General features: G+C 34.1%; 1 protein-coding gene across 11 annotated transcripts in view; it reads left to right on the top strand.

The window, feature by feature from the left end:
- The window catches only part of WDPCP (WD repeat containing planar cell polarity effector), a 287,957-nt gene that overhangs the window by 155,984 nt on the left and 108,786 nt on the right, over positions 1–23,187 (top strand). For all 11 annotated transcript variants that reach the window (XR_004326365.1, XR_004326366.1, XR_001366999.2 and 8 more), the window contains exon 13: positions 12,136–12,199. Coding sequence is in view for 8 of the 11 variants with exons in the window: in XM_032497660.1 (XP_032353551.1) it covers positions 12,136–12,199 (64 nt within the window). In the remaining 3 variants the exon portion in view is untranslated. The remainder of the gene's footprint in view (positions 1–12,135; positions 12,200–23,187) is intronic.

The following is a 23,187-nucleotide window of genomic DNA, read 5'->3' as shown; positions in this document are numbered from 1 at the left end:
AACATGGCTTTCCTGTTAAGCCTAAATGATCAGTACAGTGAAAGACCTACGGCTGGAATGGAAGAAAAGCTGCAGAGAATTATTGAAATAAAGGATGCGATTTGGCAGACTCGGGCTTGGGCAAAAGAAGTGTGAAACAACAGGTGCCATGGTTTGTTATCAGCATTTTTAATTAACATCTGTTTTTAGCCTGAAGCACTTTGCTGAGAATGCTCCACTGTGTCTGTGTTCAGAGATAAACAGACAATTGAGAAGCAGCTAAGTAGTAAGAGGTTAATAAAACAAAGGTGTTCCTTGAGAGGAAAGAATATCAGAGATTACTCACTGGATATAGATGTCTAAGGGAAACCCTTGTTAAAACTGTGTTTTTAAACCATTTATTTTGATACTTACTATTAAAGAAAGGCACAGTGAAAGATATGAGAAGACAAATCCATAGCAATAGAAGTGTTCACCTCTGTTTATACCTTGGCTTGGGAATTGAAGGTGGTTCAGAGGGGATTTTTGCTTCATCTGCATTGTTTGAATTTTGAAAAGGGGAAGATGTTTGTGTATTAAGTTCATAGTTAAAAACAACCAAATCTTATCTCTGGCGTAAAGGCATTGTGGCAATTCAAGAATTTTTCATGTTGGAAAAAATGGAAAGTATTTAGAAAAAGAATTTTTTTTAAGTCTATAAGGGTTTGGGCAAGAGAGTAAAACCAGTTTTCTTGAGTACCTTTTGTTCACTAATGTCATTCTAACAGTTGTGACTCTAACCATATGATATCAAGTGCTTAAATCTCCTTAACAACCACTAACCAAGACACAGGCTTCCATTATTTGGCCTTTAGTCTAATGAAAAACTAGTTTGTTTTGGGGAAATTTTTTTCTTAGAAATGTTTAAATGGGCACTACTTTTTAACATATTTATAAAGCTGCAAATCTGACTCTCCTAAGAAATGTTATTCTTTAAAGTACAATTTAAGAAATTCTGGAATTTACCTATCAAGAGGCATTTTGGTTTTTTCCAGGTGGGGCTATTACAAATAAAGCTTTTATGAACATTCATGTACAGATTTTTGTGTAGATGTGAATTTTCACTTCTGTATGATAAATGCTCAGGAGTGCTTGCTGAGCCATATGCTAGACTGTGTGTGTTTAGTTCCATAGGAAGCTGCCACACTGTTTTTAGAGTCACTGTGTCATTTTGCATTCCTACCAGCTATGTGTCAGAATTCCATTTTCTCATAATCCTTGCCAACACTGTCACTGTTTTTTATTTAACTATTATAGTAGATGTGTAGTGATGTTTCATTGTGGTTTTTATTTGCATTTTCCTGATGACTAATGATGTTGAGGATCTTTTCATATGTTTATTTTCCATCTGTATATCCTGTGCTGAAATATCTTTTCATGTCCTTTGTCTGTTTTCTAATTGGATTATTTGAAAACAAACTTTTAAAACTTTGGGGGAGGATACAGCTCAGTGGTAGAAAACATGCTTAGCATGCACAAGGTCCTGGGTTCAGTCCCCAGTACCACCATTAAAAAGTAAACAAACTTAATCCCCCTGCAAGAATAAATAAAAAGTTTATAGATGTGATTTGGAAATACAAGTTTATACTTTGTAAGCATGAGAGAAATATTACAAGACTATTAGGTGACATTGCCGATGCTTAAATGTACATGCAGAAACCAGAATGATATGGTTGGATAATGCTAAGATCCAAACATTGAAGTGATAGTTAACATAAGAGAGAGGGAGGAGGAGGAGGGAGGGAGGAAGTGGAGAAAGGAAGGAAAGAAGAGAGGGAATAGAGAGAGACTATTGGGGCAGAAAGTTAGAGATACAGAGAGAGAGATTAGGAAGAATGAAGAAGAAGGTTAAGTAAGAGAGAAAAAGGCTCCAAAGAGGAATATGTCAAAGCTAAGTACCCCTAGGAACAAAGGCTTTTCTCAAGGGGCAGAGTATCTCCAGGCCTAATGGGAAGTGGAGACTGAGGTAAACTGTATAGAATTTGGGAGATTTTTTTACTGGGTTGTAACATGCAAAGCAGAGAAGAATCTGACTTCCTCTGAATTATATCTAAGCATCTGATTGGTGAGTTGAAAGAGAACTGGAGTCACCCCAGTTCTACCAAAGACTAAGTAATAAGTGACAAGTTCTTTGTCTGTAAAATGGGGAATGAAATCACCTGCCTCTCTTATCTCTTGGAAGTGTTGTATCCAATAAAGCAGCTACCAGAAAACTTTTACATCTGTAAGGTATTCTACAAATAAAAATTATGATTGCTTATTTTAAAAATCATGGAAAATAGCAGGACTGAAATAGCAAATGAATCCAAATACATCCATGATTTTTAAAAAGTACTTTGCTAATTTTTATTAAAAAGAGCTAGTGCAGTACTAGTTTTTCATTGGTATAACTATCATTAGATACCAACTAGGACATAGCAGGAGTCAGTAAATTCATGTCAGAGTCACCTTATTTGTAAGGAATGAACACAAGCTTCCAAGGCACAGAGCTAACATCCTCAAACTGGAGAATGTCATCCCTGTATGTGTGACCCTGGTCTTACTAGGAGCAAGGAAAAGGGCTTTTGTTTTAAGAAAATTCCACAGAGTGGCTTATAAACAACAGAAATTCATTTCTCATAGTTCTGAAAGTTGGAAAATCCAAGATCAAGGCACTAGCATGGTCACGTTCTGGTGAGGACCTTTGTCCAAGTTCACAGCCAGCACCTTCTCTCTGTGTCCTCACATGGAAAGGGTTTAGGAATCTCTCTAAGGACTCTTTTGTAAGGGCATTAATTCCATTGATGAGGGCTCTGCACCCTATACTTACAAGCACCCTATAAAAGTGAATGTACTTACAGCTGACAGTGTAGTTCATGTTAACTTTTGAATGATACTAATTTTAAAATTTGTAGGGTTCAAAATGATGGAATGTAGGGTCCCTGACATCCTATAAAAGCCAAAGAAGGAGCTGGTTTGTTTCTTCTGTGGTATAAAGTCAAACATGGAAGCTGTTTGATTCCTTTTTTTCCCAACTGCAAAGCAATTTTATTTAAAAAAATTATTGACATATAGTTGATTTAGTGTTGTGTTAGTTTCAGGTGTACAGCACTGATTCATTTATATATATATGTGCACATATACTTTTTCAGATTCTTTTCCAGTATAGGTTATTACAAGATATTGAATATAGTTCCATGTGCCATATAGTAGGTCCTTATTATCTGTTTTATACATAGTAGTGTATATATGTTAATCCCAAACTCCTAATTTATCCCTCCACTCCTTTTCCCCTTTGATAACCATTAGGTTGTTTTCTATGTCTGTGAGTCTGTTTCTGGTTTATAAATAAGTTCATTAGTATCATTTTTTCTTAGATTCCACATATAAGAGATATCATGTGATATTTGTCTTTCTCTGACTTCACTTAATATGATGATCTCTAGGTCCATCCATGTTGCTGAAAATGTATTATTTCATTCTTTTTTATGGCTGAGCAATATTCCAGTGTGTGTGTGTGTGTGTGTGTGTGTGTGTGTGTGTGTGTTTGTGTGTATCTATCTATATATATCTTTTATCCATTTATCTGTAGATGGACATTTAGGTTGTTTCCATATCTTGACTATTGTGGATAGTGCTGCTATGAACATTGGGGTGCATGCATCTTTTCAAATTATTCTTCTCTGGATATATGCCCAGGAGTGGGATTGCTGGATAATGCAGTAACTCTAATTGTCATTTTTCAAGGAACCCTCACACTATTCTCCATAGTGGCTGCACCAATTTACATTCCCAACAATAGTGTAGGAGGGTTCCCTTTTCTCCACATCCTCTCCAGCATTTATTATTTGTAGACTTCTTAATCATGGCCATTCTGACTGATGAGGTAAGTTTTGATTTGCATCTCTCTAATAATTACAGATATTGAGCATTTTTTCATGTGTCTGTTGGCCATCTGTACATCTTCTTTGGAGAACATCTATTTAGATCTTCTGTCCATTTTTTTGATTGGGCAGATGGCCTGAAAATTAGACCAATATCACTGATGAACACAGATGCAAAAACTCTCAATAAAATGCTAGCAAACCAAATCCAACAATACGTTAAAAGGGTCATTCATCATGATCAAATGGGATTTATCCCAGGGATGCAGGGATTTTTCAATATCTGCAAATCAGTCAGTGTGATACACCACATTAACAAATTTAAGAATAAAAACCATATCATCATCTCAACAGATGCCGAAAAAAAAATTTGATAAAATTCAACATCCATTTATGATAAAAACTCTCCAGAAAGTGGGCATAGATGGAACATACCTCAACATAATTAAGTCCATATATGACAAACCCACAGCTAACATCATACTCAACGGTGAAAAGCTGAAAGCATTTCCTCTAATATCAAGAATAAGACAAGGATGCCTACTCTCACCACTTATATTCAACATAGTTTTGCCATAGCAATCTGAGAAGAAAAATAAATGAATACAAATTGAAAAAGTAGAAGTAAAACTGTCTGCAAATGTCACTGTTTGCAGATGACATGATACTATACTTAAAAAATCCTAAAGACTGTATCAGAAAACTACCAGAGCCCACCAATTAATTCAGTAAAGTTTCAGGATACAAAGTTAATATACAGAAATCTGTTGCATTTCTATACACTAACCATGAACTGTCAGAAAAAGAAATTAAGGAAACAATCCCATTTACCACTGCGTCAAAAAAAAAAAAAAAAAACCTGGTAATAAACCAACCTAAGGAGGCAAAAGAGTTGTACCCCAAAAACTTTATGACACTGGTGAAAGACACCTAAGATGACACAAACAATGGAAAGATATACTGTTTTCTTGGATTAGAAGACTCAATATTATTAAAATGACCATACTACCCAAGGCAACTTACAGATTCAATTATCAAATTACCAATAGCATCTTTCACAGAACTAGAACAAAAATTTTTAAAATTTGTATGGAAACACAAAGACGGTGAATAGCTAAAACAACTTTGATCATTCCTTTTTAATGAATTCAACATGGCATTTCTGATCTTGAATTCAGAAAACCTAAGGACCAGAGACATGATGTGAAGAAGAAGGACTATATGCCTACAGCACATAATTCATTCTTTTCTAGTGGGATTAGAGGCGCATTGTGGTAGAGGATGCAAGTTTTGGAGGCAGACTCCCTGGGTTTCAAGTTCTGCTGCACGAGTGAGTAGCTATGGGACCTTGAGCAAGTGTAGGGTTGTCAGATTTATTTAGCAAATAAAAGTAAACGATGTCTCATTAAATTTGAAGTTCAGATAATAAATAATTTTCTAGTACAGGCATACCATGGAGGTTTTGTGGGGTTCAGTTCCAGACCACTGCAATAAAGCAAATATCATAAAGTGAGTCACACAATTTTTTTGGTTTCCCAGTGGATATAAAAGTTATACTATATAGTAGTCTGTTAAGTGTGCAGTATAATTGTATCTTAAAAATAATGTCCATACCTTTAATTAAAAATAATGTTGTTAGAAAAATGGCACCAATAGACTTGCTTGATACAGGGTTGCCACAAACCTTGAGTTTGTTTAAAAAAAAATGCAATATCTAATAAGCACAATAAAATAAGGTATGCTTGTATACATATGCCCCAAATATTGCATCGGGTATACTTATACAAAAGAATTACTCATTACCTATCTGAAACTCATATTAACTGAATGTTCTATATTTTATCTGGCAGCCTTTACTTAATGTCTCTGTGCTTGAGTTTTCTCATTGGTTAAAATGGGGATAATAAGAATACCAACCCGATAGGGATGCTGTGAGGATTACATGGACTAATATATATATAGTATTTAGAATAGTAACTAGTACAGAGTCCTCAATCAGTGATACTTGCTGTTACTATTGTTACCCTTGGTGGTGTTGATGGGGTTTTAATATTTATTGAAGATATTTTTTCTGAGACCTGCTGCTGTCGGCTATGATGATTAACTGGTAACAGGCTGGCCTATCACCACAGACAACTATTAAACTGAACAAAATACACTTAAAATTTATTTTTAGAGATGGAATGATTGAAAGTGTGGGCAGTCATCCCTGAGAATGACAAACAATGTCAGTCTTACAGTCTCTCAATTTTGTGATAGGAGGCATTTTTTACACCAGAGAGCAAGGAGGGGAAACTCAAGCAGAACATGGCACTTTGTTGACTTGGTCAGAGTTCAGGTAAGATAAGACAGCTGGAATTTGCCAGAGAAGCAGGTGTTGTGCAAAGAGCGAGCCCCAGAAATCTACATAAGGATCACCTTGAGTGTTTGGCTGAACACTAAGCTGTTCATGCACAGACTTCATGAGGCTGGGCAAAGGGCAATGACATGTCGATGTCTCCCAGAAATCCCTGCTGTGTCATTTATTGGCTGGGGGCAGCCTGTGGGGACTGTTAGCCTCAATGTAGATGCAGTGATGAATTTCAGAACATGGCAGCTACAGCTGTTGGTATATTTTTTTCCCCTGAAGTTCAGAGATCTGAGAGGTGAATTCTGGTGATTACCACTGTCTACTCTTTGGCTATCCCACATAGGTTCAGAGAGCAGCTACTCCATGGAAATTGGGGACAAAATAGGAGGTTATTGAGATAAACTGCATCCACTCTCGCTGCAGCTCATCTTGTGGCTGCAAAAATACTCATCCTCTCCTTCTACTAACCACTTTATTTCTTCTTGTACTGTTTGCTGTGGCACTCAGCATTTTCACTGGCCATTTTTTCCCCCAGGCTTCTAAGAGCAATTCCAGAAGCAATTTAAAGCATTCTTTTGGATCCTTGATAGGATATTGAATTCAGTGTCCTGAAAAAATGTCATCCACAGAAGTGAATTCTTATTTATCCAGCGTTCCATTCCAACTCCCCGTTCTTGTTGGTACATGCTAGCTAATTCTTTCAACTCTTTAAGTGTGTGGTCTTTTAGCCCAGTACGTCAAACATGTTATTCCACTGTTTTCTTGAGATTATTCTACTAGTTTTTCTAAATTATTAAGTGGGATATTTAGCTCATCAGTTTTTAACCTTCTTTTCTAATATAAGCACTTAAAGCTATGAATATAAATATTCAAGTGTCTTGTTTGCTCAAGTTTTTCATTTATTTCTAAGTATTTTAAAATTTATATTATGATTTTCCTTTGACTAGTGACTTTAATTTCTAAATGCATATGGATTTATTGCTTATCTTTTTGTCAAAAACTGCAGTTAACATATTCATTATATATATATTCCTTAGAATTTATTGAGACGTGGTTTTTTACTTACCACATGATATAATTTTGTAAGGATTCCATGTGTTTGAGAAAGATGTGTATTTGCTAATTTTTTAGTGAAAAGTTCTATATATCCAATAAATCCAGTTTTTTAACTATGTTATTTAAGACTTCTCTTTCTTTACTAATTTTTCTTACTGCTTGGTTTAGCAAAAAAGTCCGAGATAACTTTTGAAATTTCCCTCTTTGTTGGTGGGCTCATTTATTTTAATTCTGTCAGAATTTTGCTCTGTATATTTTTTAGTCTTTTATTAAATGCATCCAATTCTAGAATCTTTGCATCTTCCTGGAGACTTGAAACTTTGACTGTTTTGTTCTTACCCTTCCTATCTCTAATAATTTTTTTCTAAAAAACCATTTATCTGGTTATGTAGCCACCTTAGCTTTTTTAAAAGATAGCTTTATTAAGGTTTATCTACCATAAAATTTATTCATTTAAGTCTACAATTTAATGATTTTTAGTAAATTTGCAGATTTGTAAACCATTACTTTGATCTAATTTTAAAACATCTTCATCCTAAGAAGATCCCTCATGCCCATTTGCAGTCACTCCCTGTTCCCATCCCTACTCAACCACTAATGTACTTTGTCTCTGTAGATTTGTCTTTTGCGGACATTTCATATAAATAGAACCATACAATATATGGTATGTTGCTTCTTTCACTATTAACATAATTTTTTTTAGTTCATCTGTGTTGCACTATGTCTCAATACTTCATTTCTATTTATTGCTGAAAGTTATTCTGTTTGGATATATCATGTTCATTCATTCATCAGTTAATTGTCTTTAGGACTGTTTTTACTTTTAAGCTATTATGAATAATGTCCCTATGAATATGTGTATGTAATTCCTTCTGTGGGATGTTTCATTTCTAGGAATTGCTGTGGAATTGAGTGTAATTATATGTCTGTGTTTAATGTTTTAAGAAACTGCCAAACTTTTTTCCAAAGTTTTACATTTTCTTTAAAAATATCCTAAGATTAATTTTTATTAGTGTTTGATGTATTTTCTTCTAGCCTTTTACTTTTAACCTTCTTTGTCTTTGTGATTTAGATGTGGCTTTTATAAATAATATATAACTGGATTTTACTTTTCCGGTCTGAATCTGTCTTTAAACTGGGGAGTTTAGTCTATTTACATGATTATTTTTATAAGAGCTGTTGCTTCTTCCTTTGTGCTTTCTGTCTGTCCTATTTGCCTATGTTCCTTTGTTTTTTGTTGTTTTAGATACTTCTTGAATTTTTTTCTTCTTCAGTTCTCTTACCCTCATCCCCTACTCTACCTGTAGTACTGTTTAAGCAATCTATAATCTTTTAATGGTTACTACTGAAATTTGCCTATGCATAGTTACCAAAATCAAACATTAATATTTTCAACAGTGTAAAAAGCCAAAGACTTTAGCATGTTGACTCCGTTCTGATTTGCATGATATTGACAATTAATATTTTCTGATCTGAATATAAAAACATTTGTGTATGTTTGTGTGCATGTATATTTGTGTATTTATCTACCTGTATGTTAACCAGTTTTTTTTGTTGTTTGTTTTTTTTTTTAAAAGCCATTCCTTCTTGCTTCTCAGACTTTCCTTCTGGGATCATTTTCCTTTTTCCTGAGATTTGTTCTCTAGAATTCCCTTTATTGAAGGTCGTAAATGCTTTCAGTTTTTGTATATCTGAAAGTGCCTTTATTTTGCTTTCATTGTTGAGAGTTCCACTGTTAAATTTTACAAGATTAATGTATGTTTTCTCTCCGTAATTTGAAGATACGTTTCTACTGTCTTCTATCTTCAATTGTTGCCATTGAGAGGTCTGTTGTCAGTTATTTATAGATTCTTTGTAGGTGATCTGTCTTCTCTCTGGCAGTTCTTAAGATTTTTGAAGGGGGGGGAGGGAATTCTGCATTTCCATTACAAATGTGCCTAATTATAGATTCTTTTTGACTTGTCCTGCTTAATATATTGTTCCTCTTGTGTTTACTGATTCATATCATTTATCAGCTCTGGAAATTCTTAGCCTTTTACTTAATTCCCTGATTAGACATGTTAGACTTTTTCATGTTCTCTCTGCATTGCTTAACCTCTCTATATGTTTATCTCTTGCCTCTCTGTGCAACACTTACAACTCCTTACTTATGCATCTTTTACTTCTCTAATTCTTTGTGCCTATTATTTACCTTCAATTCAGTTTTTCATTTCTAAAAGTTCTATTTTATTCTTTAAAAATTCTACTTGGTAGTTTTTATTGTATCTTGTTGAATGCTTATTTCTCACTGCATCATTATTTCTTTTGTAAATTTTTTAAAATTTATTTATTAATTTTCATTTTTTTCCCTTAACAGACTGGGGATTGAACCCAAGGCCTTGTGCACACCAACCACTTTACTGCTGAGCTATACTCCCTAGCTCCCCATCATTAATTCTTTATATATCTATGCTGAATTATGTTATTTTCTAAATTTAATAATTCAATGATCTGAAATCCCTGGAGAAGTAAATCTGTGTTTATTTTCTAATTTTCCATCACAGTGACTTGTTTTCTTTTGTATTTGGTGATCTTTGATTGTGAGCACCCTGGTGTCTTCTATCAAAAGTGCTTTAATTCAGACATGAATTTTTTTTAATTGTTTCCTCCAAAGTTAGGAGCACTAATGACCTGGGAACATTTTAGCCCCTGGCTTAATCAGAAGTCTCAGACTTAGCACCTTTACCCTGAGACTTGTGTAGCCAGTCTTTTGAAGGTGATAGACCAGAGTAGTTCTGCCTTCCTCTCAAGGCCAATATTTGCTCTCTGCTCTATCTAGTTTCAATTGAAGTGCTTTGTGGTTGGTTGGTTATATTTTTTACTGACATTTTGGTACCCTTGGATATTTCCTTATTTTTTTTTTTTTTAGCATCCTGTGTTGTACTTTAACATATATTTTATAAGCAATTTAGTTGGGAGTTCTCTTTGGTATTTTTGATTGATCATATTGCTAGATGCCAATGCCGATTCTTTTATTTTATCATAATGTTAATCATTACCTCTCACCTATAAAGAAGAGTACCTCCCAATCTGTCCCCCTTAATTTCACTCCTTCCAATTTCAGATTATTTATATATATATATATGTGGGTGTGTATATGTGTGTGTGTGTGTATATATATTTGCTAAACTGATGCATCAGTGGACATATGAGACATGTTAAATTTGAGATACCTGGAAATAAAAGTTTGGAGCTCAGGAAATAACTAGATTCTAGACATCTGTGTGTCACTGATACAATTATCAGTGCCATAGGAATGGCTAGGGTTACTGGAAAGACTGGAATGAGTGAGTATAAATAAAAGAGGACCACAGAATGCCAGCTTCATGGAGTAGCCAGAGAAAAATGAACTAAAAAAGGAAAATAAGACGATGAAATCTAAGAAATGGGAAAAACAATGAATCTCCAAATGAAAAAATGGATTTCTAAATGCAGGGAAAGAGGATTTCAAGGAGGGGAAGTTTATAGCTTCAAATGTCACCAAAAGGACACACAAGAACTTATCTTTCAGTGTGATCATTAGGAGCTGGATGATTACTATTGCTAGAAAGTTTCAGTAGAGTTGTAACAAGTGTAAAATGGCAGTGAATGTGTGGGCAAGTAATAAAGCTTGCTAATCCCCTCTGCTCTTCCTCATTACATCCCATTTCCACTGAATATACAATGAATCAATATGCTTCCTAGAACAAAAAATAAACACAACTGCCTCTGATCTTCCACAGTTAAAAGGGGTTCAGGCAGAAACTGGAGATACTATTAAGAAGGGCCAAGGAGGAGACAGGATAACAGTCATCAAACAGAGCATGGAAATTTTAAAGTATTTCAGGTTCTGGAGCTATCAGTTCATATTTAATAATAATAACCCTTGTTTGTTTGAATTTTAATTATTTTTGCTACTTCCCTAACAAAACTTTTATAATCTATAATCTATTAATAATTAATATTCCATATTTCTGATAAGTTTTATTTGAATCTCATTATATTTTATAGCATCATATTTCACAATATAAAAGAGACCAGAGAACAACTTGTTTATCTGCTTGTTTCTCAAGTCAGAAAAAAATGAGTTATATCTATGTAAATCTCAGCATTTAGAAGAAATAAACTTTCATTCCAAAATCCTGTGCAAATTACATGTTTGTGACATTCTTTTCTCTCAAGATTTTAAAATTTCTAATAAATGTAATTAAACTGAAGTTTGTTCTTATATATCTTAGCCTAAAATTAAACGTTTACAAAGAAAATCCTCACTCTCACCTCAGGGAGAGACAGTTTGATTGTGGTAAGAGTAGAAAAGCAGTATCTAAAAAATATTTAGAAACTATTTATTATTATCATTTTACAACACCTTAGAATTTTTTCCAAAACTCACAAATACTAGACTTTTGTAATAATGCAACATTTGACTTCTCATTGTTCACCTAAGAAACATAAAAGTGTGATTATATGATTTATTAATTACTCTTATCCTGCTCTCCATAGCGCCATACTTTTTACGTAACACAATAAAGTAAAAAATTATGAGAAACGTATTTCCTAAGCCATCATTTCCCTGCACTCAGCTGCACCTCATCTGGTTACGTTTATCACTGAAGCTTACACTGAAGTCCTCCCCGGGCTCTGTGCCTCAGCTCCTCTTAGGTACAACAGCACCTCACATGAGGAAGATCCCAGCAGGCGAAATCCCTGCTGTTTGAGGATATTTTCTCATCAGAAAAAAAACAATAACACATAAGTAAATTAAGCAGACTGCTCTCTCCTTTTATATAATTTTGTTCACAAGTAACATATAAAATTTCTTCCTTATAGGTACCAGCGATTTGAAAAGGCATTTCTGTTAGCTGTTGACATTGGTGCTCGTGACCTGTTCATGGTGAGTCATTCCCAGAGATGATTTTGTGCCTTCAGTTCTAAGGCTGAGTAAGTTGTCAGCTTTTGTGACCATTAAAAAGGATTAGTGTCATTTGTGCCTTAGACACATGGTGGGAAAGCATTATTCCATCTTGGCTTGCAGCTTTGCCTTCATGAAACTGGTCAATAGCCATCTAGTCTCTTTTGACTTGTTGACATTTTTCCTTGCCAGGTCCCAAAGGATTTTTTATGTTTGCTAAGAATTTATAATTCTTGGACTTTTCTACTCATGTACCTTGATGTGAGGGGATGACACCTTTCTATCTAACAAGCTTAAATGTCTTTCTAATCCATTTTCTGAAGAAGCACAGCTTCAGAAACCAGGACATAGGGGAAAACATGTTCCCTAGATCTTGAATGTGGTCAGTTTGTCCCTTAGATTTTACTGAGAAGTAACATATTGTTAATGTCTCACTTGCATTTTTTTGTGTGTGTATATATATGTGTGTGTGTATATATAAATACACACACACACACACACACACACACAAAGTATATATATATTTATTGAAGTATAGTCAGTTTACAGTGTGTCAATTTCTGGTGTACAGCCTAATTCTTCAGCCATACAAGAACATACGTATATTCATTTTCATATTCTTTTTCCTACAAGACACTGAATATAGTTCCCTGTGCTATACAGTATAAACTTGTTGTTTATCTATTTTATATATATTAGTATCTGCAAATCTCAAGCTCCCAATTTATCCCTTCCCACCCCTCCCCCCACTCCAACCATAAGTTTGTTTTCTGTGTTTGTGAGTCTATTTCTATTTTATAAATAAGTTCATTTGTCTTTTTTTAGATTCTACATGTAAGTGATATATGGTATTTTTCTTGATCTTTCTGGCTTACTTCACTTAGAATGACAATCTACAGTCACTTGCATTTTTAAAGTAACCACAGTGCAAGGTGGATCCAAGAGGATATAAATTTGCATACACTTTAGTCCTCCATTTATTAGCTACAGAACAGTAAAATCCACCAGTTTCTTACAGATCCTTGTGCTCTGTATCAGGTTCTTCTCTTGTTAGTTCTTTCACCAGTGTCACAGTGAGATGAGATAAACAAAGGTGGGGTTCTTTCCCTGGTTTTCCAGCGTATTCTGCTCCACAGCGGTTTCACTGTTTGTCAAAGAAACAAAGCAAAAGCTTCTTGAAAACAACAAAAACTTCTGGAAGGTTCTTACCTGAATCTTCTGCACAATGAAGACATTTTGTAATTTAAATTAAGCTTTGATGTGTTAGATGTTAATATGGGTTCATGACATTAGGTCACTCGTCTTTGGAATGAATTTGTTATTTAAACTCTAACTTGGCATCATTGAATTAAACTGTGCTTTCATTGATCATGAAACGATCTAATTACTTCAGAATTTTGAACCTTTTTTTGGTTTATCATCTGTATTTTATGTCAAATTGAGCAGGTATGTTAGTATATTGAGGTAACGTTTTGTTATTTTCACCAAAATCTATACATGCAGACATCTCTGTCAGAAATTTAATTACAACACTTTTTAGATTTTCTCACCCCAGTGACTTTCCCTCTTTATCTTCACCTTCTCACGTCTGCCACTACTTACCAGAAAAGGTAATTTTCTTCATTTTTTAAAAAAAATTTTTTATGTCTATAGTCCCAATCTTTTCTTCTAGCCAAGATAAGAACAGAAGAGATGAATATGTAAGTGTTTAATGTCTAGCAAAGTTTCTCTCACAATGTATTATTATATTGCCCTGTAATTTCTACTGCTTTGAATGTTAATTAATGCATAATCATCAAAGCCATCTTATAAACCTTTTTTCAAATCATACCTGTTTCAGCGTTTAGTCTCAGTTTAGTCAGTAGCAATGTAAAGGAAGTCTCCTTGTTAGTTTAAATCCAAATAGTTTTTCTACTGATAAGCTAATCCTAACTCTAACCCTAACCCATACGGATGTTTATGAGTAAAAGATAAAAACCTAAAATAAGGAAAGGAGAGAAATAGTTTTATTTTCCTTTTTATTGGTAAAAGTGAACACTCATTAGTAAGAATGCTGCATCCTTATTCTTCATATGTAACTTTCCTTATTTATATGTCAAGGTCTGCCTTAAGGAAGTATTAAGAGCCTTAAGAGAGCATTAAGCCTTAAGCAAAGTTCCTTTTAGCTCATGAATCTACTATAATTTGAAACTCTACACTGAAACTGTCTAAAGAATTTATCATATGTTCTAATAGTTCAGTTATTACTATTTAAATTATTATTTAGCCAGAGATCTATAGGTCTAGCCCATATACTGAGAAATGTTACGTCTTTGAACTTAAAAGTTTACAAACAGGATTATTCCTACCTATAAATTATCCTCTATCCCTGAGATATCTCTTCCTTTAAGACTAAAAATATTACCACATTGAACACAAAGGGATAACCAATAACACGTAACAGTTAACCTGAAAATAGTCTTTTGCGTTAGTGGCTATCAATGATAAAGAGATGAAAGACATGTAGCATGATATTAACAGGACTTGAATATTAAAAAGTCAGTATGAGAGTACTGGACCTAAGGAAATGGGCCTGAAAGGACTCACCTCTTTGTCTGCTTTACACAGTAGCCTAAGTGATCATTGTCTAAACTAGGAGTCAGCAAAATATGGCCTGTCAGTCACATCTAGCCCAGAAGTAGTTTTTTACAGTTTTAAATTTTTTACAGTCTTACATCTTTGCAAAAAAAAAAAAAAAAAAAATAAAGAAAAGTAGTATTAAAACATAAAATATATGATATTAAAAATATGATATTCAGATTCAAATTTCAGTGTCCTTAAAGGAAGTGTTATTGGAACACAGCCAAACTCATTTGTTTATGTACTGTATATGACTGCTTTCACCCTATAGTGGCAGAGTTGAGGGTCTGCAAGAGACCATATGGCTTGTATAAAGGCTAAAGTATTTACTGTCTGGCTCTTCACAGAAAAAGTTTGCAGATCCCCGGTCAAAACAATCATAATTTGTATTTTCACTCCTTAAAACCTGTTAGCAGCTTCTCATTGCCTTTGGCATAAATTCTAACTCCTTAATATGGCATCTAAGGCCACTCCATTGTCACCTCTCTGCTTCCCAGCTACATCAACCCTCTTAGTTTAGAGAAATATACTGTACTCCTTACTACATCCAGACCGTATTAAGCAGTTTAGGTTTATTCTTACCCCAAGTCAGCAAGGTGTAATGATTAGGTACATGGAATTTGGGCCATAAGTTCCCTTCAAGATCAGTAACTTTGGAGTTTTTTAAAATGTAAATGAGATAATACACTACCTACTCATAAGGTTATTTTTGAGTTTCAGTGGAGATAATGTTTTGAAAGTGCTTTGTAAGCTGGGAAATACTGTTCAGATATCATGTGTCATTACTATTAAGACAGAGCGATACTGCTTTTGCATGCCAATTGCAAGAAATAATGAAGACCTCAAACGGCCTGAACTACATGAATGTAAAAGAGAGGGTATTTTGTAAGCAAAATCAATGATTTAGTAAGCCCTTAGATGAAAATAAAATATTTTGATTATGAGAATAAATAATATAATAAAAATACCATAAAGTATAAAGAACAAAGTAGAAAATCACTTGAAATCTTCTTATTCAGAAATGAACATCCTTTAAAATACCTCTATAAAAATATACACATACACTAAAGTTTTTATTTGTAACTAGATTTTTTTCCTTTCAACAGTGTGACAGAGGCAGTTTTCCTTATCAATAAACATAGATCTATATCACAGCTTTAATGTTTACATTGTATTCCATTTTATAGGTAGTACTGGCAAAAAAGCAGGCACACAGACAAGTGAAACAGAATAGAGAGTCTAGAAGTAAACCCATACATACACAGTCAAGTAGTCTTTGAAAAGGGCACTAATGGGGAGAGGATAGTCTCTTCAGTGAATGGTGGTAAGAAAACTGGATATCCACATGTAAAAGAATGAAACTGGGCCCTCTCACAAAATTACCTTACACCAAGGCGTGGGAGGGTATAGCTCAATGGTAGAGTGCATGCTTAGCATTCACGAGGTCCTGGGTTCGTTCAATCCCCAGTACCTCTGTTAAAAAAAAAAATTACCTCACACCACTCACAAAAATTAACTCAAAATGAATGACTTAATAGACTTAAATGTAATACCTGAAACCATAAAACTTTTAGAAGAAAACACTGAGAAAAAAAACCTTGACATTGGTCTTGGCAGTAATTTTTTGGGTATGACACCAAAAGTATAGGCAACAAAAGCTAAAGTAAATAAATGGGACTACTACATCAAACCAAAAAGCTTCTGTCCAGCAAAGGAAACAATCAAGGAAATGAAAAGGCGCTAGGAATAGACTTACCATATGACCCAGTAATCCCACTCCTGGGCTTATATACAGAAGAAACCCTACTTCAAAAAGACACCTGCATCCCATGTTCACAGCAGCACTATTTACAGTAGCCAAGACATGGAAACAGCCTAAATGTCCACTGACAGATGACTGGATAAAGAAGATGTGGTATGTTTATACAATGGAATACTATTTGGCCATAAAAAATGACAGCGTAACGCCATTTGCAGCAACATGGATGTCCCTGGAGAATGTCATTCTAAGTGAAGTAAGCCAGAAAGAGAAAGAAAAATACCATATGGGATTGCTCATATATAGAATCTTTAAAAAAGAAAAAAACATTAAATACATAACAGAAACAGACTCATAGACGTAGAATACAAACTTGTGGTTGCCAGGGGGGAGGGGGGTGGGAAGGGACAGACTGGGAATTCAAAATTTGTAGATACTGATAGGCATGTGTAGAATAGATAAACAAGATTATACTGTATAGCACAGGGAAATATATACAAGATCTTGTGGTAGCTTATGGTGAAAAAGAATGCAACAATGAATATATGTATGTTCACGTATAATTGAAAAATTGTGCTGTACACTGGAAATTGACACAACATTGTATACTGACTATAACTCAATAAAAATTTTTTTAAAAATGAAAAGGCAATCTATGGAATGGGATAAAATATTTGCAAATCATATATCTGATTGGGGTAAATATCCAGAATATATAATGAATTCAGACAATTCAATAGCAAAAATTCAAGTAATCCAATCTTAAAAATATGCAAAAGAGGACCTTAAGAGACATTTTTCCAAAAAAGACATACAAATGGCCAGCAGGTACAGAAAAAGGTGCTCAAAATCAGCACTTGTCTGGAAAATGTAAATCAAAGCCACAATGAGATAGCACTTCACACCTGTTAGGATGGCTTTTATCAAAAAAGACAAGAGATTACAGATATTGGCAAGGATGTGGGAAAAAAGGAATCTTGTAAACTGTTGCTGGGATTATAAATTGACACAGCCATTATGGAAAACAATATGGAAGTTCTTTAAAAGATTAAAAATAGAAGTACCATGTGATCTAGCATTCCCACTTCTGGATATGTATCCAAAGGAAACAAAATCAGTATCTTGAAGAGATAAATGTACCTCCATGTCCACTGAAGCATCACTCACAATAGCCAAGATATGGAAACAACTTAAGTGCCCACTGACAGAACTGGATGCAGAAAATGTGCCGTATATATTTATACTATGGAATATTATTCAACCATAAAAATAAAGGAAACTTTGCCATTTGCTATAACATGGATAAACCTGGAGGGCATTATGCTAAGTGAAATAAGCCAGACAGAGAAAGACAAATACTGTGTGGCATCAGTTATATCTGGACTCTTACAAAGGAAAAGCTGACCTCATAAAAATATAGACTAGAATGACAGGTTCCAAGGGCTGGTTAGTGCTCTTTGTGTAGTGTTTTTAAAACCTTTTTTTACCGAAAGTTCTTGGAAGTATTCTCCTCTTTTATCTTCTAGAAGTTTTATTATTTAAATGCTTAAACATTTAAACCTGTAGTCCACCTTGGTATGGCTCAAAATTAATTTCTATCATATATATAACAAGTTGACCTATGAACAGTTATTGACAAGACTGTCATTTGCTTGCTGCTTTACACAGCCACCTTCGTCATAAATCAGGTGCCCATATATATGTTTAGGCCTACTACTAGACTCTGTATCCTTGCACCAATGCCAAACTGTCTTAATTACTATTCATTGTAAGTATTTATATCCAGTAGTGTAAGTCTTCCAACTTTGTTTAAATCTGTTGTTCTTATTCTAACTTCCTGTGGTAGATGCTAAAATCATGGGTTTTTCAGCCTTTATTTTCCAATGCATGCATTCAAGGGTATAATTTCCATTCAAGCATAGTTTTGACTGCGTTCTGACAATTTTTATATCTCTTATTTTTCATTATCATTCAATCAAAATATTTCTAACATTTTAGTTGTGAATTCGTCTTTGCCCATGGTTTCTTAAATGTAATTTCAAACAGTGAAGTATTTTCTTGGCACACACACAAACACACCCTTTAATCTATACTGTATTGTATCACTTCTTTGAAATTTGTTGAAACTTTTTATGGCTCATTATATGGTCAATAGTAAAATTTCCATGTTCATTGAAAAGAATGTGTAGTCTGTGGTTTGCAGTTGTTGGGTGCAGTATTCTGTATAAAACCATGTTTGTTAGTCATGTTGTTCAATTCTTCTATAACTTCACTGAGACTGGTGTACTGAAATTTTCCACGTGAAATTGTGGTCTTGTCTATTTGTCTTTTTTTGTTATTTTATGTGTTATAAGCCTGTGTAACTGGATGTGTGCCAATTTAGAACTATTATATCTTCTAGGTATATTGTGCTTTTATCATTATGAAACATTCTATTTTCTAGAAATGCTTGCCTTAAAACCTACTGCATCTAACAGTTACCTTCACCAGCTTTATTTTGGTTTGTATTATATCCTTCATATATTATGTATTCATGTTTCCTTATATTTAAGTTGTATATCTTATAAGCAATATATAGTTGGACATTTTTAATCAACTCTCACAAGCTTTGTCTTTTAACTGGATTATTTAATTGAAGTATAACATAAATAATAGTACGACTGTGCTTGTTTCTTTTCTATATGTCCCATTTACTCTGTCTTTTTATCCAACCATCTTTGCCTTTTTGTATTAACTATATTTATTCCATTTTTCTCTTTTATTAGCTTCTTACTTTTTTACCTCCAGCTTTTTCCCTTGACTGCTTTGTGGTCGGCCTTATTGTTGTTGTTTTGGGGTCATTTGGTCTTATCTCTTTCTTCTTTTTTAAAAACCTGAATGCTGGGCATATGATTTTTTAAATTAGTGACTATTTGAGGCTATATATGATTATATTTTCCTCTAGAAAGAACTTACTTTCGTTTCTGGCAAATAGTTAGGGCAAGGGTTAAACAACATCTTATTCTATCCTGGAATTGAGTTTATGTAAAGCTGAGTTTCAGTCTGAGAGCTGGTTTATTTGCACATTATACTTCTATCAAGAGTGTAGCCCTTCAGGAGTCCCAGTTGAAAGCTCTGCCTCTTCAGTAGGCCCTAAAGTTTAACTTTGTTCCCTTAGCCCAGTAACTCTACCTAAAACTCTGTGCAGTTTCTTAACTTTTCAAACACTATTTTCTGCTAAGTTTCTCAGCCTCTTGGCCACAAATTACAAATTGGCAAATGCTTCGAAAAGCAAAAGGCAGCACCAAATATCAGGCTTACCTCTCTAGGCTATGCTATTGTCTAGGATCTTGGTCAAATACTGTTTTAGTGGTTCTCTAGTGTATTCAAACAGAATTTTTGAAATTATTTTATCCAGCTCTTAGCTAGAGTATTGGTCTGATAGATCCTTATCTGGGTAACTGGAATCAGAAGTTCTGCAGCATATTTGTGGATGGTGAGTTAAGTGTTAAATTTGGCACTAGCTGCTTTCCAATTCTGTTACTCCCTGCAATGTGCTATTATGTTTGAACTATTAATCACTAAGAACCTTAAATGTCATAAATTCTACTTTTAAGTATGACATGTTATCAAGGTGGGTCAAATAAAATTTTATAAAATGCTGCATACTGGGGTTTGTTGCTCAATTAAAGCAAAAGCACTAAAGAGAAAAACCTATTTTTTCCCCAATTTTAACTCATTTTCAAGAAAGTAAAAAAATGTTTTCAGCTCTTCAAGTTGAATTGTTTAAATCTTGTAAAGTTAATAATGCAGGTCTTTCCTTTGGATAACAGTAGAAGATATTTGTGTTTCTGCCTCCTTTCATTTACAGTCTGTCTCACTCTAGGGCATGCAAGTTCTTTATGTTTATCAGGAAAAAAATCATTACATCTCAAAAAACTTAAGGAGTTAACTTTTCCTGATCATCTGCAAAGTTCTAGGCATTACACCAGTAGCTTTATGTAAGCTATCTTATTTGATTCTCCTAGTAATCCTAATCAATAGAATTATTATACCTATTTTATAGTTGATAAAACTGATTATAAGGAAAACTACAAATCATGATTTAAACTCAGATGTGTTTGACTCTAAAATCCGTGTCATTTCTAGTTAAACCAAACTGTTTCTATAAACTAAAGGTCTATAAGTTCCTCAAAGCTTGGCAATTCATGACTTGATGACTTCCTATAACTAAATTTAAGAAAACTATTCTTTCCCTTTTATTCTTAACCAAAATTCACAAAGATTTCAGTAGACTGCTTATTGCAGAATAACATCTGATCTAGCTTGAATGATTTACAGAACACCCCAGTTTATTAGTAAGATGATTCATCCAAATTAAATGCTCCTAAAATTAGCCTGTAATAAAAGGAAAAGTCTACTGTGTGCAGTCAATATAACAAGGATCACAGAAAGTCCCACCAATTGCCTATTTCCCTATTTTCTGATTCCTGGCTCCAGGAATGAATACTTTCACACGTTTAGGCATGATTTTCTTTGAGATAGATGTGGTTATGCTAGACATCATATACTGACAGATCTTCCAGGACCATGAGTCTACTCTTTGAGGACCTAACTACATCTTGGGAGACACAAAGAAGAGTTGTATCTTAGGGTGTCATGTGAATTGCACAGGTGTAACGCTTTTCTAAGTGTCCATCCACAATTTCATGCCTTTTAGAAAAACATCAGCTTCTCATTGCTCCCTATAGGTCAAGGTTGTTTCCTACTAAAACCCAAACAAAGAGGAATAATGATATAATTAATATTGGCTCAATAATATTTTAAAACAATTGAGTAAGGCAAGGGGGATCTTCCACTTCCAGCTAATGGACAAATTGGTTTTCAGACTTGCCCTCCTACTATCAAATTGGACAGAATGTATCAGACAACTGTATTTAGGCACTGGAAAATAAGCACAGCAAGACTGCACTCCTCAAAAAAATGAAGAATACACAGATGAGCTCTGTAAACAATTTTCAGAGCAGAGACCAGTGATGTCACTCAGCTGAAGAGCCAAAGATAAGAGTTCAGAATTTGGGGATGATGAGGAGTCTAGAATTAGTAGGGCAGGATACCAGAAAGAAAAAAATATGTGTGAGGAGTGGGGTCCCAGCAGACTTCATATGGTTCCCTTTTTGTCCTTGAGGGAAGGCTAGGCCACAAGTAGCCAAGGCCTATTATCAAAGAGCCACTGCTATGACACTGAGAGCTGAATGAAAAGGTTGCACAGTGCTGAGAAATGCTGTAATTCTGTCTCAGCCAAGGTGAAACAACCTCACTAAGCATTTATCTGAAACCTCAGAAAAGGCATGCTGTAAGAATAAAGGCCATATCCTAAGACTGAACAAAAGTGAAATAAATCTAGCTTTAAATATCATAGAACCAACCTGACAGGATCAAAAGAATCCACCATTAATTTAATATCTTGCTAGTACAAAACTTAATATCCTTTAGAGAAAGACAATATAACCCAAACTTCCTATAATGGGACATCCACAATGTCCAGCATACAGTAACACATTACTAAGTGTGTGAAGAAGCAGGAAAATGTGATGTATAATGAAGATAAAAGGGAACTAATACTAACAGACCCCCCAAGTTGACCCAGATGTTGAAATAAGCAGACAAGAACTTTGGAGCAGCTGTTGTAAATATGTTCAAGGAGTTTAAAGGAGAACAACAACATAATGACTGACATAGGGATTCTCAGCAGAGAGAACAGAGACTATTAAAAAGAGGTGGGGAGAAATTCTAGAACTGAAAAATATAAAATCTGAAATGAAAAATTCTACTTAGCACAATATTGGACACTATGGTAAAGGATCAGTGAATTTTAAGATAGTTCAATAGAGATCTTACAATTTTAATAAAAGAAAGAAAAAAAAATCGCAAAAAATGAACAAACCCTCAGTAACTTGTGAGACAAAATCAAGTGGTCTAAAATACATGTAATTGGTCAAAAAAAAATTAGTCTACAGATCCAAGAAACTCAGTGAACTCCAAATAGAAGAAGGCTTTGCCTGGGTATATAGCATCTTGGCACAGTATATCCAAACTACTGAAAACCAATGATGAAGAGAAAAATCTTTAAAATATCCAGAAAATAAACCAAAGAATTACATAAAAGGATCCACAAGTAATATGAATTATGGCAGACTGGTCATCAGAAGTAATAATACCAAGAGATAATGCAACATCTTTAATGTACTGAAAAAAATCAAAACTCTCAACAAAAAATTTTATATCTAGTGAAAATTATCTTAAAATGAGAATAAAGTAAAGACACTTCAAAAAATGAAAGGTGAGACAACTCAGCATCAGCAGACCTGCACCACAAGAAAAGTTAAAGGAAGTTCTTCAGGCAGAACAAATAGAATACCAAATGGAAACTTGTATCTACATAAAAGAACGAAGAGTTCTGGAAATGGTAAATGAGGATTAAAAATAAAGGGTTTTTTTTCTTATGTAACAATTTCTTTAAAAGATAATTATTTAAAGCAAAAATACCAATAATACATTATGGTATTTATGAAATGAATGCCATTAACATCACAGGGGGTTGAGGTAAATG

Source organism: Camelus ferus, chromosome 15 (genome assembly GCF_009834535.1).
Source record: "Camelus ferus isolate YT-003-E chromosome 15, BCGSAC_Cfer_1.0, whole genome shotgun sequence".
In the NCBI taxonomy this organism is placed as follows: domain Eukaryota; kingdom Metazoa; phylum Chordata; class Mammalia; order Artiodactyla; family Camelidae; genus Camelus; species Camelus ferus.
This window is presented reverse-complemented; position numbering and strand designations above follow the sequence as displayed.